This window comes from Drosophila takahashii, chromosome 2R (genome assembly GCF_030179915.1).
Source record: "Drosophila takahashii strain IR98-3 E-12201 chromosome 2R, DtakHiC1v2, whole genome shotgun sequence".
NCBI lineage: Eukaryota > Metazoa > Arthropoda > Insecta > Diptera > Drosophilidae > Drosophila > Drosophila takahashii.
The window spans coordinates 43947121-43966238 of NC_091679.1; the positions used below are offsets into that span (position 1 = coordinate 43947121).

General features: G+C 42.0%; 1 protein-coding gene across 1 annotated transcript in view; it reads right to left on the minus strand.

Annotated features, from left to right (window-relative positions):
* Mid1 overlaps positions 1 to 19118 on the minus strand; it is a 35743-nt gene that overhangs the window by 10532 nt on the left and 6093 nt on the right. Inside the window, exon 2 of the mRNA XM_044393000.2 lies at positions 10745 to 11488. Within this exon, the coding sequence (XP_044248935.1) occupies positions 10745 to 11488 (744 nt within the window). The remainder of the gene's footprint in view (positions 1 to 10744; positions 11489 to 19118) is intronic.

Consider the following 19118-nt stretch of genomic DNA (forward strand, 5'->3'; position numbering starts at 1 on the left):
AGGGTTCCGAAAGAATTGCCATAACTTCGTAAATTATTCATATTTTTTCAAGAACAATGGCTTGTTGTTTCGATAAAAACATGTACTATCAATAAATAATAACTTCACTGTCATAAAATAATTGCTACACACCGAAAAAAAAATCCAAAGTTCCCTCAATTTTTTCGCTCAAAAAAGGTATATAACCCCTTAAAGCCAGCTTGTTATTTTCGTTAGTCAACAAAGCTCAATTATGGCCATTGAAAAAACAAAAACTATTGAATGAGGGAAACCTCTTAGCGATGACCAGCAAAATGGGAACAACTTTGTTTGCCCTTGCATATTGTTTGCGTTATCGATTCGCCTCCACCACTCGCCCCAAGTCAATTCACAATTCGATTGGCGATGGCCGATTGGCTATTGGCCCGGTTGAGTGTATCAAAGTTTATGCTCCTGCATTGGCCTTCAAATTCATTCGCAAACTGGCTGAGACATAAATATTTGATGGCTTTCTAAGCGCACTCCTTCCACCCGAAAACTAGCACTATAAAGCCCCAACTTCAGCATGAATTTAATACACTTTCATGTGGATTTCATGTGGGTCCTGGCTGAATGGCTAGCTGACCAACTGGCCAACTGGCTGTTGTGGTCGAGGTCCTGGCCAGTGTGTTATGGAAACGTGACTGAATTTGGCAAAGATTTGCGCAGCACAGCACACAAAATGCTCTGGCCAGGACTATGTAATGTAATTGATATGGCGCACACATAGTATAATATACACTGATAAAAAAAAAGTTGTCATATTCAACTTTAATATATTTCGCTTCCACAGATTAGGATTTTTAAAATTTTAAATAAGAAAATATTAAATTTTACAATTGTTATTCATTTAAAAATGTTAAACTTTGATTTTAAAATGAAATTCTTTTTTTGAATGACGTTAAATATTTAATGTAAATAAAACTAACATTGTTTCTAAAATGTTCACCCCTGACTTAAATATTTTCAAATTAATTCATGCAATTAAATATGCTTTATATTTATTCATTTTTTTCCGTGTAGTACATCATAGCATATTTGGGGACCTTCACTCATATATGTAGTGAAAGTACAGCTGCTAGGCCGTCTCGTATGTATGCAAATAAGTTATGATTTGATTTGTACCATTGCAGTAGATTTATGAGTAGTAAGAGCCGGGCATTACAGCTTTCTCGACTCTTTTGGTTCGTTTTGGTTCGGGCCCTTTCCGATTTCCATTGCCACGATGTTGCCAATTTGCATAATGGCTCACGAAACGTTGCCTTTTTGCGCCTGTGTGCGAATCGCGGCCCACATAAGCGTGCTACACACTTTTACATGTGCAAAATTTAAAACCCATTTATTAAAATGTACTCCATAAATAACAATCAACGATCATTTCTACAGCCATTAAATGCAAATTCAAAAATTCCCTGGTTATTGTTTCTGCAGAGTAAATACTTCAATTATGTCAAGCCAACAATAATAACAATTTCCAGGGAATTTATGTCAAAGGGCGGACTGTAACTGGAAGCTTTGTGGGTTATAAAAAAATGTTGGGTGTATTAAATAATGATGTGCAGTAGTTACGTTTGTCACGATTGACAAAACGAGATTGCTTTTTTTTTAAGTTTCCCAGAAATAAATAATAAATAGTAACCAAAACAGTTTAGGCACGAGAATGTTTTTCGACTTTTCGAACTTGATCAAAATTTTTTATGAGAAAAATAGAGTGGTATTTTTAAAAAATTCCCCAAAATTCCCAGGTCGTACGAAAATGGTCAGAAGTTTCCAAGAAATAGTATAGTATGGCATAATATAAAAGTATATGAGAAGTTTCCAAGAGACAGTGACCATAAATTGGTATTTCTTTTCACTAGAAAAGCACTAAAGTGCTAAAACCAAACTTGGCAAGGTATCTCGTTCGTTCGGCGTTCATTACAATGAAGCTGTAAAAAAACAGAAAACCCGCTGAACTATTCCGGCCCAGTGTTAGTGGGAGTGTGTGTGCATCTGCTTATTTTGTTAACCAGCTCAAAGTGGCCTGGCCACAGTGGCCCCTCGCCCACGCCAACACGCACTTGAAGGGTGGAACTGGTAGTGCTACTAGTGCAACTGTGGCACGTGTTGTCGCATTGGCTATGGCAATAAGCAGAGCACACAGAACACACAGAACTGCGCTTAAGTAATGCCTCTGCCGCTGGTCCAAGGATAAACTTTTATTTTCCATCCATTCGGCGAGAGAGTGTGTGTCTGTGGGCTGCCCCCCTTTTCTTGCAAGGGCCATTATGCACCACCCCCTGAAGAACCATCCCCTTCTTCTTTCTGTGCTGCTGGATGTTTCTGTTTCCCTTTCGTCGCCTGGTTCATTGCTTCGTTTGTTTTGTTTGCCACACGGTCACGTGTTACCTACAGAGTGCAGCGCATAAAGCTCGGGTACTCTTGATAGGATACCCCTCTATCCACTATACCATTTCCATTTCCCCCACTACTACGTGCTGCATCCGACAAGTACAAAATTTAAAACCGCAAAATCCCCTAACAAAATGCCAGAGAGCTGTTGGCGCTTTAACAAGGCCAACGGACAGCGGACAACGGACAACGAACAGCGGACAACGGGACAGCGGGGCGGATGAGTGTTTTAAAAGGGTGTCTACCCAAATTATCATGAACATTTTTTGGCACATTTGTTGAGCTGTCCGCATTCATTTGCCGCCTTTCCATAATTGTTGGTCTGTTGTTAGCCTGTTGTCAACCTCCTTTTGGCCGCTTATAAATCGCTGGCAGACTCTCGGCTAATTGGGCAACAAAATGCTGCCCTAGTCGAAATTTAATTGCCTGTCATAACTGGCCAGCAACAACAACAACAACATTTGCATTTGCTATTGTAAATATACATTCTTGCATATATACATTATACGTATACATTTTCATAAACGGATGCGAATGCGGAATGTGGGTGAAATTTTTCAATTAACGTGTTTGCTTTGAGACCCAAGCTCACTCGCTTTTTGAATCATTTTTGTCAAACGCGACGAAACAGTTGAAATGTCATCCTCTGACCCCCACTTTTCTGTTCGTGTGTTTGTGTGTTGCTTTGGAGAGGAAAAGAAATTTGCATATTTAAGTGAAATTTACGTTGTGGCTGATGTGAAATGTTTATGACGGATATGTTGGCCGACAAGTGTTGGGATTTATGTACCCAGCGCTGCATACATGCATAAACATTAAAGCAAACACTCACTAGTGCTCAAACAGATAATGGCACATTTAAAGGGGTATATATGGTATATATGGTGTGTGTGGGTATATATTACGGGGGATTTCCATTTCGCAAGGCTCTCTAATTAGCATTTTGAGCTCCTTTTTCACCGGAGTATGGACAAGCACATTAGTTGGCACTTAATTAGATCGCATGTCCGATGTCCACAGAAGATGGATTCTTTGGGCGAAACACGCTTAACAAATTACTTTTTATTATGTGCAGATTTATTTCAAACGACTTGGAAAAAAAAAAAGAGAGATTTGAAATCTTTTTTTAAGAACCTAAAAGTATGCAATTATATATTTTTATTCTAGAAATGCGGTGTTAAAGCTCCATATATTTTGTACTAAGCGTAATTGCCTTTTTTATAAAGAAATTAGAAAGTACTCAAGATTTCAAGGGAATGGAAAATGTAAATTACAAATATTTGATACATTTTTGCTAACGTACTCATACTTTCTGGCTGTGTATTTTCCTTAACCTTTCAGCCCGCTGTTTATTTTTTTTCCGTAAATGCAATGCTTAGTTTATTTTGCAGCTTCCGTCCGGTTGAGTCAGTCAACCGTTGAGGGCGCTGATAGAAAGCCGAAGGATGGAAACGGGTTGCCCCGCCTGTTTGTCTATGCACTTCCTATCGTCTATCGTCGGCCATTGTGCCCCCGTCTATGTGGCACCCCCTTTCCACTATCCCTCTCCTCCGCCTCTGGGCGCTGCCACTGATTTGACAATTCAAATACAATGGATACGGATGCCAGTGGCGCACACAAGTAAATAATGCACAAGCCGAGCTCAATGTGTCGGGCGAAGTCAGTCGATTTCAGAAGCAGAACGAGTGTGAGTGTGGGCGAGCCACGTCTGCAACATTTGCACGAGAAGAATGCCGAATGCAGGATGCTGAATGCAGCCATGCCAATGGGCTAAAAAGACATTCAGTCATGGCGGGTATGTTCCATATTTCAGATATGCAGCATGCGCAATTCCTTCGAAAGCCGCTTAACTGACGGCAAATATGAATTGAAAGTTTAATTAAAAATAAGACGCGCAAATTCCCATCGAGCCATGTCGGACCCAATAAAGCACACATATGTAAATAAGCGCGGGATGGTGGGCCATAATATGGATACTCAATGGAAATGTTCAGTGAATATCCACGTACAGCGCAGCCAAACAATACTTTTGGTTTGACCGAGCGTAAGTTATACCATCTTATTCGTTTTAAAATTAAATAGCAAGCACTTATTTCGAACATGGTTCGTCCATTTTTCGCAAAAAATTATGAAAAAATGTGAAAACGGGTCAAAATTTTAAATCTTTTAAATTATCTGGAAAGTAATACGTTTCAATATATTGGGTTATTAGATGTGGAATTTTTTTTGAACAAGTTACCGTAAAAAAACACTTTAGAAAAAGCTGTTTCTAGATAAAATCCAGATCGATATTTTCAGCACAAAATAATCGGTATTTTAATCGATTTTTTAATCACATTTATGCAATACCCACGGAAACCCTTTCAACGTTTAATGGCTAGTTAAAAAGATAACCTTCATAGCTATTCACTTAGGATAGATATAGATAGAGATAGATTCGAACACAAAACAATTCCTTGCCGACTAATTTGGTCATTAAGCCTCGGACGAGGCTGAGTCATTGGCAGCTCATTACAGGCAGTTAAACACTCTCACTGAGACAGACACACGCAGCTACCTAACACACACACACACTCATGGAGAGGGGGGCGTGGCATAAGTTTTGGGAGGCGGCTCACATGCTGGGCGCTAAGAAGAAGAAGTATGAATGACGCTAATGCCTGCCACCAGTCGATGGAGTGGGCTATCCTGGGGAGTCCTTCAACCCAAGTCCCCATTCCTGAGTTCTAAGTCCCTAGTCCCGGAGTCCTGTAACTGGTGTCCTGCGCCGAGTGGGCGACGAGTGGAGTGTATTGCAGGGTAGCTTAACTTGTCGTAGACGCGTATCTATGACGTCAGCGTGCAGCGAAAACCGCAAATAATTCATTGGCCTTTGTTGGCCTCTAGTCTCGTTTTCGTTTTCGTTTTTGTTTTCGGGTTCAATTTTCAGCTTTTCCCGGCTGCACGGGAAACAAATAGAATCAGTAGTAGAGCTTGAAAAATATCGACATTTATGATGGTTCCGATATTTTTCTTACATTTTATTACTAACAAAATTATAATCATTATTTTAGATTTTTTTCGCCTTGAAAACATTTTATTTTATAGATATTTTGTATTTGATGGGAAATTTTAAATCATTAAAAAGATTTGCGCAATCAAATTCATCCATAACTACTTTGCAGCTCATTTATACCCTATTTTTTATTTACGCACTCTTTTTTTCAGTGCATCTGTCTAAAAAGAGCGAGGTGACAGACTGAGCGGGCGAGACAGAAACAGAAACAGAGGACGAGCGTAAATTTAAATAAATGCTTTGAAGCACACTAAAAGCGATTTATCTTTGTCGATTGTGGATTACGAACATGCCCTGCCCCGCCCCTTGGCCCCGTCGCCCCCACATCCCCTGGAAAGAGGGAAAAAAAAACATTTTTCATATTGTGTCAGCAACGAACTGGTCGCTGTGTGTGTGTTGTCCCTATTTGCGAGTGTGTTTGTGAGTGGGATTGTGCGTCTGTTTGCACAAAGACTTGTCAGTCAACGTGGGAGCAGCTCACCCGAAGCTGGAGGTGATTCCCCGTGAGGGGGGATGGGTGGTGAAAGGGGGTGGGGGGAGAAGGACCCCAAGGAGCAGCTGCTGCCCTTGCTGCTACCCTTTTGTCTGTCCTGCGGTCCGCCTGTCTGTGTCCTGCTCATCAGGCTTCGTTTTATTGATTAATCGTTTGCTGCTGCTTGATGTACCAACCCCCTCCCCCTGCTTCTTCTTCTTCTTCCCTTGGTCACATTAGCGCTCCTTCTTCTTCTTCTGCTCCCTCGAATTGGCCAATTTTGCGCTGCATTGCGCCATTCATTTGCCAGAAAGAGTAGGGCTTTTAACCGAAACGAAACGAAACTTTTCCCAGAACTCGGCCTACATGGCGTGTACGCAATTTTTCTGAGGGCCAAAAACGAAAGTTGCTGCCGTTTTCAAGGGGGGTTCTTTCTTTTTGGAGCTAATCAGGGGAGAAAGTTTTATATGGGCTTGAAGTGGGGAGTGGGACGTGCGGAATGTGACCCAAATGCTGTTTGCTGGGTAGGCGATGAAAACCACACATTTCGATATCGATTGTAACCATTTTCCAGACATTCTGCTGTATCCCGTTGGTATCGAACTTACATTTAATGTAAAGTTTTATAATTTATTCCATCATCAACAAAATAAATATAATAATAAATTTTTTAGAAATCAATATCAGTATTCGGAAATTCCGAAATAACTCAAAGACGCGTGTTAGTAATACAATTGTTCCCTTCAAGAAGGGCCACATCCCAGCTGAAACATATTTATATGACTTATTCTGCCTACTTCCTCCAAGCATATTTATAGAACTCAGCAGTGCGAACCCATCTTGTCCAGGAATCTCGGCTAAATCAACTTTTTCTTTAATCCACCGTGCACCGCAAAGTGAAATCTATCAATCTGGAGTCTTGGGCCAGCTGCTTCCACCCTCGGCAGGATTATAATCTGGAGATGCGGCGCCCACGCAGAACTCGATAAATTGCTAGATTGCACAAAGTGGCAGGCTGCGAAGGAGGCGGGCGGCACGGGGATGGTTAGGAAAGCCAGGATAACCGGGCGAAGGAAAGCCAAGCCAAATGCCAATGCAAAAAAAGGTGGAAACAAATGGAGGGGTGGAAAGATTATTGGAACACAGAAAGTTTTTCTCCTGGCTGTCGTCGCACACATGTGTCCAGCCGCAAAGGGGGGGGTGGTGGGGGTGGAAGGACGTGGATTCCGGGGGATAAAGAAGTGCAAAGCGGACCTAACAAAACGCGGCTATAGTGTAATTCAGCTCAGTGTTGTCAGCTGTCGCCAGGCGACAACAGCAACAAATCGTTTATGGCCCAAACACCTAAGCAAATATGGGAGAGAAAGGAAAGAGAGGGACAGAGCGTTATCCTGCGGCAGGATATGCATGTGACTGTGTGTGTGTGGGCTGGCTGGCTGTGTGTGATTGGCGTACATAAGTGAGAATGCGTGTAAAGTGTTTGTAATCAATCATTTATGAAATTACGCTACTTCCGCTTTTGACAATTTTCTTTCGCCGACACAGGCTCCTTCCACACAAAATACAATCCCTATACCACACATAAGCTCCTTCGATGACGTAAGGTTATGTGATATGTGTCTATATGTAAAATGCAAATTTACACACCGAGTATATGAAACAAAAACGCTGGCGGGAGAAAATCCTCCACATCAAATCGAAATCGAAATCTTCGATGGAAATAGATTATGGCCGAGGCAGCAGAGGCAAACAGTGATGACGGCAAATACCAATAAAGGTTCAGGCCAATTTGGAAAATATACACAATACACACATCTTGACTAAACAATTGATTCAATTAACCGGAAACCGTAAGAAGCTTGAACTTTGCCTCCTTTGTTCTCAGGTGAAGTTTAAGTTTCTGCAGGTCAATGCTTTATTGAGACTACGTGCATAATAGAGTTATCTCATAAATATGCATGTGTTTCGGCAGGCTCATCTATTTGTTATTTATTCGTTAGAGACCTAATTGGCTTTTAAGCAAAGTGGCAAATATTTATTTGTCCTTCACTGATTTTTGAATTATCAGCTGATTATGTGTTTGCATTTACTAATAAATTAACAAAAATGTCAGCAAAATTGTTGTTTTTATTGGTTTAATTTAATACTAAACTATATCATTAAAGAAATATAACTAAAATATACGTTAAATTTTTAGTTTGATTTGTTAAATTTTTATACAATTTAATAGTTCAAATTCTTGCAGTTTGAACTATAAAATATCATTAAATAATGATCATTTAAAATTTGCCTGTAACACTCTATTCAAGGGTCAAGTTCTAAAAAGCATTAACCCACCATCAATATAATATTTTCTCCCCAATATGCTGCCCCTTAAAAACCATTATAATTTCCACAAATATGCCAAGAATAATTGAATTGCCGCAATGATGAGGCCATCAAAACGACTTCTTGGTTTTCAGGGGAAGTGCTGCACCCAAAACTGTTTTCCAAACCGCAACTGAGGACACAGAAAACGTTGCCTTGAGGCTCGGTTCCGGCCAATGGGTTTTCCCTTTGCGGTTGGCCGCAATGTCAAGCCCTTTGCGACTAATTAGTAGAGTTTGCGGTGCCGAAAGGTGAGTAATCATTAATATAAATATGCATTGGGCCAGCCAATGCCATTTAAATCGGTTAACTGGACCATGGGTGATAGCGCCGCCCAGTGATACTGATACTGCCGATACACTGGCAGTGGGGGGGTTAGGTCCAAACTTTCGGTCGGGCCATGTGCAAAAACGTGTTTTGTACTGGAATCTGGCAACTTGGAAAAGAAAAGCCAAGGAACCCTCCGCTGAATGGCCAACAGGAGAGCGAGAAAGGACACGAGAAGCGCGCGCAGTTAAAAATTCAAATGTGGAAAAATCATTTATTTTTCTTGCCTCTTTCAACCTTTTAAATATTATGAAATTTAAGGCTTAATTTATAAATAATAGCTGCATATTATTTCGGGTTCTTAATTATTTTTGTGGAATTTATTAAGAAATCACTGGCCTGTTGAAACTTATATAAACTGCGAAAAAGTTTGCAGAATCCCCAAAAGCCAGGAAAGCCGAGAGGAAGAGAGAGTGTGCTCTGCTGACACCGCAAGAGAGTGAAAAGAGGTCCTGGAAAACTCTCAGCAGCTCTCTGCTTACTGATTTCCAGTTGGAGAGAGCCATTTTCGAACTAGAATTATGTTAAGGCTGCTGCTCTGATTCTCTTTTCTCCTTTCTCCCTTCTCCTTTCTCCAACCCCTTTCTCTGCACCCCCTCAATGCCTATCCTTCGGTTAGTTTAAAGCCCTTGTTGTTGTTGCCTCTGTGGCTGCACAGCGCATTAAATGTGTGCCACCAGGCGTATGCGTAATTTAAATTTAAATTTGTGTGTGTACATATGTCTGCCCCTAGCACCTGAAGCACCACCCCCTGAGTCAGCCCCTCCCTCCCCCGTTCCACCTTCATTTCTCCACTCACATCTTGTGTATTTTTGGCCCCAGTTGTTGTTGTTGTTTTGTTGCCGTCTGCTTAGCATTTGCCTCAAGTTTTGTTAATCAGCGCAATTCACATTTCTGTTTTCTGTTTTCAGCTCTGTTATTTTCTGTTTTTTTACTGCCTCGCTCTCTCAGAGATTTTGCAGTATTCAAAAGGTTTTTCCTTTACCCACAGAGACCCTCATTAGCGTAGTCATTGTTTTAGCCAGCTTTTCGCTTCGGCTTCGCCCCTTCAGCCATTTCATTTCAGGTTTCAGTTTACAGTCTTCACGTTTTCAGGTTTTCAGGTTAAGGAAAGGAAGGGGAATCTCTCTGGCCAGCCACTCGACGAATAATTACCAATTATATGGAACAGACACATCAAATATGCAGCCGAAAATCTGCAAAATCTGGTGTTGTTATGTGTGTTGGCCCGAAAATGAGCGACCGAACTGCAGTAGCCGAGCTTAAGTGCCACAAATTAACCGCAAACGCCGAGTCCTGCGTCTCTTTTGTGGCCATTCTGGCCCCATAATTACGAGTCTGAAATATGAATCCTTGGCCAAGAGTCCTGTCCTGCTATGTCCTCGGTTATGGGCCAAAAGCGGCATGAGCCCTCAATGAGCTTTGCACTGAGAGAAGCGATGGCAATTTTAAATGCAAACAAGGCTCTGCTCTTCGAGGATTAAAGTTTACTATTTCTGACAGTTGCTTTGCCTGTGGAGCTTCTAGGTGGGAGGACCCACCCGCTGACAAATAGATAAACTTATAGACCTTAAGAGCTTAGCTTGTCCCTTGGTCAGACACTGAACCGAAAAATGGTGCTGATTTTTATACAGCACTAAAACTTTATCCTAAAAACCGGAAACTTAAAACTAGGGAAGTTTCTCGAGAGGAAAAGTTCGATATGATATCGAAAATATCGTTAAGTTCGATTTATCGGAATTTTAGTGATCGTTTTAAACTACCTATAACCTAATAATCATAATAAAATAACTTTAAATTTAATTTAGCATTTTCCTTTTCTCTCTCTGTACAATCGCTGTTTTAGGGCCTTTCTCGTTTGGTTTTGTTTTCAGTTTTTCCCTTTTTTCGCAGCTCAACTTTAATAATTAATGAGCAGCTAAAAATGTCACGCGGTGCGGAAGAGTTTCGGCCCGGCCCAAAGTGGAAAGCGAATGAGGTTTGGGGCTTAATTGGGTTAAAGGGTTGGGAAGGGTGTAGCTGAAGAGTGGGAAGTTGGGGGATTAGATGGGTTAAGGACCAGGGAGTTTAGGAGGGAAGAAGGAAGTTTTAAGTAAACTAAACCCCAAACTCACCTTGCAATCGTCGCACTGATTGATCAGCGAGTAGACCTGCCGGCAGTCGAAGCGGAACAGGATCTCGGCCAGCTCGCAGGTGATCCTGTTGGCCAGGTTGTCCACGTCCAGCAGATCGCTGAGGACGCGTACGCACTCCTGCCGATCCGATAGACTGGCATTGAGGGCCAGCGTGTGCAGAGCACTGAAGACGCTCCTTTCGCAGCAGTTGCGCAGCCGCAGGAGCCTCAGCCGCTCCAGCAGATGACCAGGTGACTGGAGGCCGCACAGGTGCTGCGGACTCGACTCGGCGGAATCGCCCAGATATTCAAGGCACTGTTGTTGCTCCTCCTGCCCCTGCTGCTCCGCCTGAGGATGGGGATCCTGGATGAGGACCGGCTCCTGGGCATGCAGATGGCTGTAGGACAGCGTCGGCTCCGGTGGCACTGCCTCCTCAGTGGTGGTGGAGGAGGACATGTCCATGTCCACATCCACATCCTGGTCGGTGGTGCTGCTCGGCAATGTGGATGGGCTTCCATCGGTGGCGTCCATCGCGTAGTCACCACCGCGGCGCAAACGCATCTGGGCTGTCTTATAGTTTACGAAATACTTGACCTTATTTATTGTATTACTGTTGACACTCCGCTTCGCCTTGGAGGCCGCTGGCTTCAGTTGCTGCTGCTCGGCGCAGGATCGGGGGCAGGTTGGGGGCCCGGGTCCCTCATCGACCCAGGCCATGGGCAGTGTTCCAGCCGAGCACTGACCCTGCGAAGGAAAGAGGGATTGAAAATGTTTGTTAATACTAAAGTTTAATTGAGGAAAATAATATAGGGGTCATTCTATCAATACTACAATCCATCAACTTATTGGGAAAAATGTTATTCATTAGTTATGAAATCCGAGAACAATTCAGCTTGAAATCAAGAACGATTTGATATTGAAACCGAGAAGACTTTACCTCAATATCAAAAATACACAATTTAAAAAGTAAACTCTTCCTTCCTTCTCAAGAAAAATAATTTAAAATTCGAATAATAGATTTTTATAATCTTAAAATGACGATGATATCTTGATTCTCAACTTGCCACTTGCAAGACACCGCATATGAAAATAACATAAAAGAGACAGTAATTTCGGAATAATAAAACTTAAGGATCTGGTATACGACGTTTTTAAGAGGTTTCAACCCAGATTTAAGAGTGACAATTGAAGAAGACACTTAACCAGAGATTTGCAGTCTAGATTTTATACGACATTTAATCTTTTAGCGTGAAAGTCCTTGGTTCTCTGTGGTAAGCTGATATTTAAGAAGGCGAAGACTTAAAGATGAATTTGCTAAAGCGTACTTAGGTATTTATCAATACAAATTTTAGTTTCATTTCAGACCCTATATCCGAGGGCAAAGTAATCTGCACTGCAATTTCGTTCACACATATTGGAATCCCCAGTCCCTAACACCACTTTCCAACCCTCCATCAATTAACTGTCTTGTGTGATTTAAAAATTAAACCAACCGACTGTGATAGCCACACAAACACACACATGCCACCTAAGAGCCAACCGCCCACCCACCCACACACACACTCTCGCAGGGGAAAACCAACCCAACGGGGAGCAACAACAATATGCAGCAGGAAAAACAAAAAGCACACTGGTATATTGGAAAAGTTTTGCTCGGCTAACAACAACAGTAAAAGTCATAAAATGCAAAAAACAAAAAAAAACAAGTAAATAGAAGCCAAAGCAGCGAACAGCGAAAAAAAACGAGGAGCATTGAGTGCATAAAGAGCTGATGTTTTTTGTTATTAAAATGACCGCACTTCGTTGGAATTTTCCACATGCTTGCATAAAACTCAAGGCAGTGGCGAAAGGGGGCGGGAAAGTGGGCGGAGAAAGGCGGGGAGGGGCGGGGAACAGCGGGTACGCGTGGCTGCAGAATTTCCGTAGAACACTTTACGGCATTTACTATCAATATTGGAGTACTCCTGCAGCAGGAGCACCGAAGTTGGAGCTGCCGCTGCAGCAAGGAGCTTAAAACCTTTTGCGATTTAATCGTTTTCCGGTTATAGCATGAATATTTATGAGCCTGGCAGGAAAAATTATTTTATCCCGATTGTTGGCATCCGCCTCAAATTGCACATCCGCTGGAGATGCTTATAAACTGCAGCCAGTAAGCTTGATATTATCCAATTTAAGGTGATTCGAACCTACTTTACTCCAGTTTTCGATCTACATTACATGTGAATTTATTTATGTAGTTATAAATCGAGAAGAGTGCAATCTCAATATTGGACTGGACTAACAAAAACCGATTTCGAGTACGACTTGCTCTTAAATCTAAAAACTATTCAGCTTGAAATCGAGAACGACTTAATCTTTATATCGAGAATACCCATCCTTAAAAGTCGAAAATACTAAAATTATCTGAGTTTAGGAAAACTAGTGTTGCTTACTATTTTATACAAGCTTCGGATATTATTTACTACTGACTTGAAAATGTAGACTTAAACGAAAAAGCAAATTTACCTCTTTTCCCATAGAAGTTTTGCTAATTAGATATGAAATAAATTCCTTATAAAATCCGAAAACTATCCAATGGGAAAGGTCAAACATTTCCGTAGTTGTAAGCGCCTTGTTAAAATTTTAAACATCAGTTTAAGTCCGAATAATCCGACTGCGCGTGGGTTGAACAATACAAGCATTATTCCCAGGAGTATGCACCGGAAATTCCTTTTTTTCTTCTTTTTTTATTGTTGCCGAGCTGAGAACAAATTCAGAGTCAGAATCAGAATGACCCTTTGAACTTTCGGGCTGTGAGTAATATGCAACAATCAACAACTCTCAATTGCTGCGTGTCCTGTGCGCCGAGCGCTGTGTTCGGGATGTCCTGTGTGCCCTTTTTTCCTCCGGTCCCTCCCCGCTATTCCCCATTTTCCCCCCACCATACCCCACACTCCCGCTCAATCGTTTTCCATGTTCCCGGGGCAATAACAATAAGCAGTAGAGAATTTCACTTGCAATACGCACAAATATGCCCAGGCCGTGGGGCTCGAAGGGGGCTCCAAAGGGGCGGGGAGGTCTTAACTCAAATGAAAAATCATACAAAAGGGAAACTAATACAGCAGAGCACACACACATACTCAGAAGGACGAGCACGTGTACGGGCGGCCATTGTTGATTTAATGGCAGACCAGCTGCGGCCCAATGCACAACAATGCGGCTCGAGGGCCCAGAAAAGAAGGGGGAGTGTACGGGTACCGGGTACTGGGTACCGGGGATAAAAAATAAAGATAAATTCTTCAATTCGCAGCAGGCAAAATAAGAAATTACAGTTGCTGCCGGTGGGGGCGGAACTTCCGCCTGGAAGTCCTTCTTTGAAAACTTTCCAATTTCTGCTCGATTGCAAACTTCGTAATGAGACACACTAAACCGCTTAATAATTAATCTGTGAATATTCCGAGTAGGCGAAAAGAGCCTCCACTTTAAACACTTCGAATCTCGCTTTCATTGGGCTTTTCCATGAATTTTGCAGGCCCTTCCAAGAACACAACATCCGACAGACATTCTTTAATATTTCCTGACTCGAAAGTGTTGAAATCCATTGGCCATAATTGTCTTACCATTTTCGGTTGCATATAGAGCATATCGAATGCAGTCAGCCGGCAGTGAGGGCTGCATGAAATATTCATGGCTGGTCTGGGGAGAGTGAAATTGCAACAGGAATTCCAATGGCCAATGGCCAAGGACTCCTGGCTAGATGCTAAAAAATTCATGTGTGTGCAGGACACTCGGCAGCTGTCTGTATCTCTCCATCTCTGTCTCTGTTTCTGTGTTCTTATGCAAGTTGTCATTAACTTTGCTGTGTACCTGAAACTGAAACTGAATCTGACTGACAGTTCAGATGGCTCTGAACTTTGGACGCGCCACTCAAAATACCATATTATAATTGCAATTATGGTAATTTTAAAAAATGATTAGGCAGAGAGATGATGGAGGAGTACATTTAAACTAGATAGAAAGCAAAGAAATATATTTTAAAGCCGACAGTTTAATGGATTCACTACTCTTCAGATTTATTTACCAAAAAATATAGATTATAACAGTGATATTTATGATATGATATCCGGAGGACCTCAGGCTTAAATGCGTCTTATGTTTCAGGAAGGAAGGAATGAAGGAATATTTTCAAAGTCCGCTGCATACTTTTAGGTACCATTGAAAGTGATTTCAAAACTTTAGTGACTTCTCTGACCGTTTTCTTATAACCACACCTCAATAAATATTAAAAAACCCTTATTGAGGGTGCCATTTCTTTCCGTGCACCCATTTCTCCTCCCTACACCACCCACATCCATTCCTCTAGGACATTGCACACGCCCAGCGAAGAAGGAGAGAGAATGGGGGGCGCAAAAACTCAAACAATGCCGGCATAATGGAGTATGCATTATGGCTAATGGCACACGCCTACAACTACACATTTATGCCCTGTGTAGATACCCGGGGTGTCCTTTGTGGCTGTGATCCTTTGTGCAGGTTGTGAGGGGGCCACAATGTCTAATAAGCCGAGGTCCTAAATGCTTAGACAATGAAAATGGACTCGGCCCGGCCGCCCACCTCCTCCTTCCTCTGAATAATGTCAGTTGCAGGGACACTCAGGGGTCTTTGGGGTCCGAGGAGGAGGAGGAGGCGGGGGAGGAGGAGCCTCTGGCCACTTGACCCATGACACCATGACAGCTTAGGCCTCAGCCTGGGCGACAATCTCTGATGGAAGTGTGACATGGCACTGGTTAACCCCTAAATGCCCTAAGAAATTAATGCCTTGATTAGTTGTGCAAGCGGAATATTATTCAAACCTTTTGCCGAGAGTGCCGAGAGGCTTCTCGGAATAGGAATGTCAACTTCTGGGGTTCAGCCAAAAAGGGAAGGACCCAAAGTGCACTCGAGCTAAACACCAGCCAGCAGCAACATCTACGGCAGCAACATGCAACATGCAACTACAATGGCAAACGGCAAACGGAACCGACAACACTTTAAATGTTACAGCTTAACCTCGACGGGCAATTCAAACAATGTCCTAGCTCACACACACATCCTGCGATGTGTATGTCAAATTTTAACGCCTGTCAACAATGCAGGCGAAAAGGAGAAAAAATGCAGCGGCAATGGAAACGACAACAACAGCCCAAGAACATGTCGCAAGCAGCACTCAAATTTTCAAATGCATGCATGCAAATGTGTGGGTGAGAAAAAGGATACCCTTCCGAGAAAGGATATTACGGATGGCGGAGAGCGTCTGGGTCTCCAATGCACAATTCCCCGGAACTCGAAGCAATTTGTTTCGCCATAACGCTTGTGTAACTGGGGCCAACACTTGAAGTCGTGACTGGATTTACGAAATAATTCTATTAAATTGAAAAGATACCATGAAAAATAAAAAACATTATGTTAAATCTCAACATTTAGGGGGAAAATCGATCTCAATTTTACTTTGATTCGAGTGAAAAAAAGTTCAACGTTCAAGATTAGAAAATATTGTTTAATTAAATATTTCCCTTTTAAAATCTGTTTAAATTTAGCACAGTTCAGTTACTAGAATTAAATTTAAATAACTTTATGAAGAAACTAGTTCCGAATTTTTGATTTGTTTTTTAGATTTTTATGTCATTCCGTTTTGCTTGTTTTTTAAGGGGACTCCAGATGTATTTGAATTCAGAACTTTGAGTGTAACGGTTTGATTTTTGATTAAATCCTTGTGGTTTCATGTATTTCCTTGAATATCCACAATGATATCAAAATGCCATATCGGCTCTATGGCCATACACTTTCCTTCACAAATCCACTTTTATTGATAGTGTGTAGTATTTCGTGTTGCCAGCACTTGTACAATGTATACATATCCCCCATAGAGGTATCAGATATTCGTTTGTTGCCGCATTTTCGCTTAGATATTTATGCAGTTCGTCAGTGCTGGGGTTTTCCATGGATGTGGCTGTGGATGTGTTTTGCAGGAGCGTAAAAAGTGACAGGCGAATGGCTAACACCCACAGGCACACACACAGATGCAAACTGGTACAGACACATGGCCGCGTTGACGTGGCTGAAAGCCGCAAGGGACAGGCTTTGGGTGGGAAATGGGGAAAGTGGGGAAACTGGGGGATGAGGGATGAGGGGTGGTTGGGCGTAGGCAAATTGTTTGTCACATGGCCGGGCCAGCTCCCAATTTCCCCCGCATTTCACCTTGATGGCTTGTGGGTTGGTGGGGTGGCAGAGCCGTTTTGTTGTCAAAATCATAAACATGAACACGGCCACGCCCCCTTCGGCGCCCACTCGCAGCCATTTCGCATTGTTTTGCACATTGTCGAACTGCAGAAGTGCAGAAATGCGAACTGCACGCATTTGCCAGCTGCATTGCTTTGCATAACAAGTGTAATCCAGCAGCTCAGGCAGCCGTCAGCAGTCTGCAGTCTGCAGTCCGCAATTATGCAACAATTTTCGATGTGCAATTGGCAGGCAAAAAGTGGAAGCAGAAGGAGAAAACCAGTGCGAAAATCAAATCAAATGCAAATAAAGGTGAAGAAAAATCTGGAAACTGGGATAGAGAACCCAAGGAACCATGAGTCCTGCCAGGTCGTTCGGGACAATTACCGTTCGTGCATTATTCAGTGAGGACTCCCAGAGGTCCACTCCAAATGAAACAAATGGCTTGGGCACGCAACTAAAGTGGTCCACCCTAAAATGCGATTGTGGGATTTTTATGGACTGCTGCCTCAACGGGAATTTGTGGCATTCATATTTGATTTGGCAAAGCAATTAAATGTGATTCTTCTGTGCCCACCACAGATTCCATATTTCTCGCATTCAGTCATCAAATATTTGCTAGTTTCTAACACATTTGCCTCATAAATAATTTGCATTTTCCACACAAATGCCTTTTATTTTCGACTGCCTCGTTTATTCAATCATCGAATATTTGTTAGTTTTTGACACACGAAAAGAGTTGGCAAAACTAATTTGTTAACATTTGCTTCGAAAGTTAAGCGAGCCATGCGAAAAGAATAACAAAATAAATAATTCCATTTTGATGTCGTTCCTTAAATTATATCAGACTTTTGGTATATGTTTGCAATTAAATTGGAAAACAAACTGAGCACGTAAACTAACAATATTTATTTGTACCTATAGTTTTCAGTTTTGTTTCTTAAACTTGTGGGATTTATTTCTTATTAAATTTTGAAACAAATTATTTATATTAATAAACATTGCTTTTATTCACGAACCAATTATTTTGCTTTATTAAATTTCTTAATTTATTTAAACCAAACTAACATTATTTGTATTTACCAATCAATTATTTTGCTTTACTTTCATAAACCGGCCGATTAGGAGAGCAGGGCGGTTAATGCGGGAATTATGTTTCAGGGCCATTAACAAAGGCAATCCATCAAGTTGAAGAGCCCGCTGGCGGGGGCGTTCATATCATTTTAATCATATTTAAACAGCGCCCGTATTTATCGCTCATTATTTATGCATATATCAATCTATATGGCCACGAGACCCCATTAACGGGCAAACAAATGTCCCGAAAATTCGTGGAAAACCGCGCCCAAAAAAAGGAAAGCCACACGCACACCGAAAAAAAAGGAAAGCAAAGGACACTGCAAAGAGCGAGGATTAGAAGGAGGAGGCGAGGAGTTGTTAACCAAGGCAAAAAAGGCGACGCACCTGTCTGTCTGTCACATCACATATTTGTTTGGCTAACACACACACACACATACACACAGGCACGCACTCAAAGGACTCGCAGGATCAGGCGCCTGTCGTTATGCCACACAATTTTATCAACATTAATTTGTCAAACATTTACCGGCATTTCGCATTTCGCATGTGTGTATGTGTATACCATATACCATCCTTCCCCTCTCTAATGAGAACAATAAGTTGAATGAATTTAATGAAATGAGATGTAAACATGTGGACAGCTGTGGACAAGCAGGAAAATGCGAGGCAAAGGACCCTGGCCATTGTTGCTGGCTCTCCCTTTGTCCTTCGCTTGTTTTCGAACTCGTAATGAAATTCTTGAGTAGAAATTCATTTTGCAACTTTTGCTGAAACAATGCTCATTGAATAATTTACGCCCTGCGCCACAGCACAAATGAAAAACCCAAACGAAGGGGGGTGGGAAAATGGGTAGGGGATGGGGTGTGGAAAACTGCAGCAGTGCTCCACTTAGTGAGCCACCCAGTCCCTTGGCAATCTACGTGCTTTGGGGTCCAGGCGCTGGGCATAATTGCATTAGCCGGATGCGCTGGATGTGGCTCCCATTTCCCACTTTCCACTTCCACTTTCCACTGCCACTTTCACCCCGGTTTAATGTAATTGTTTTGTGTATTTAGCC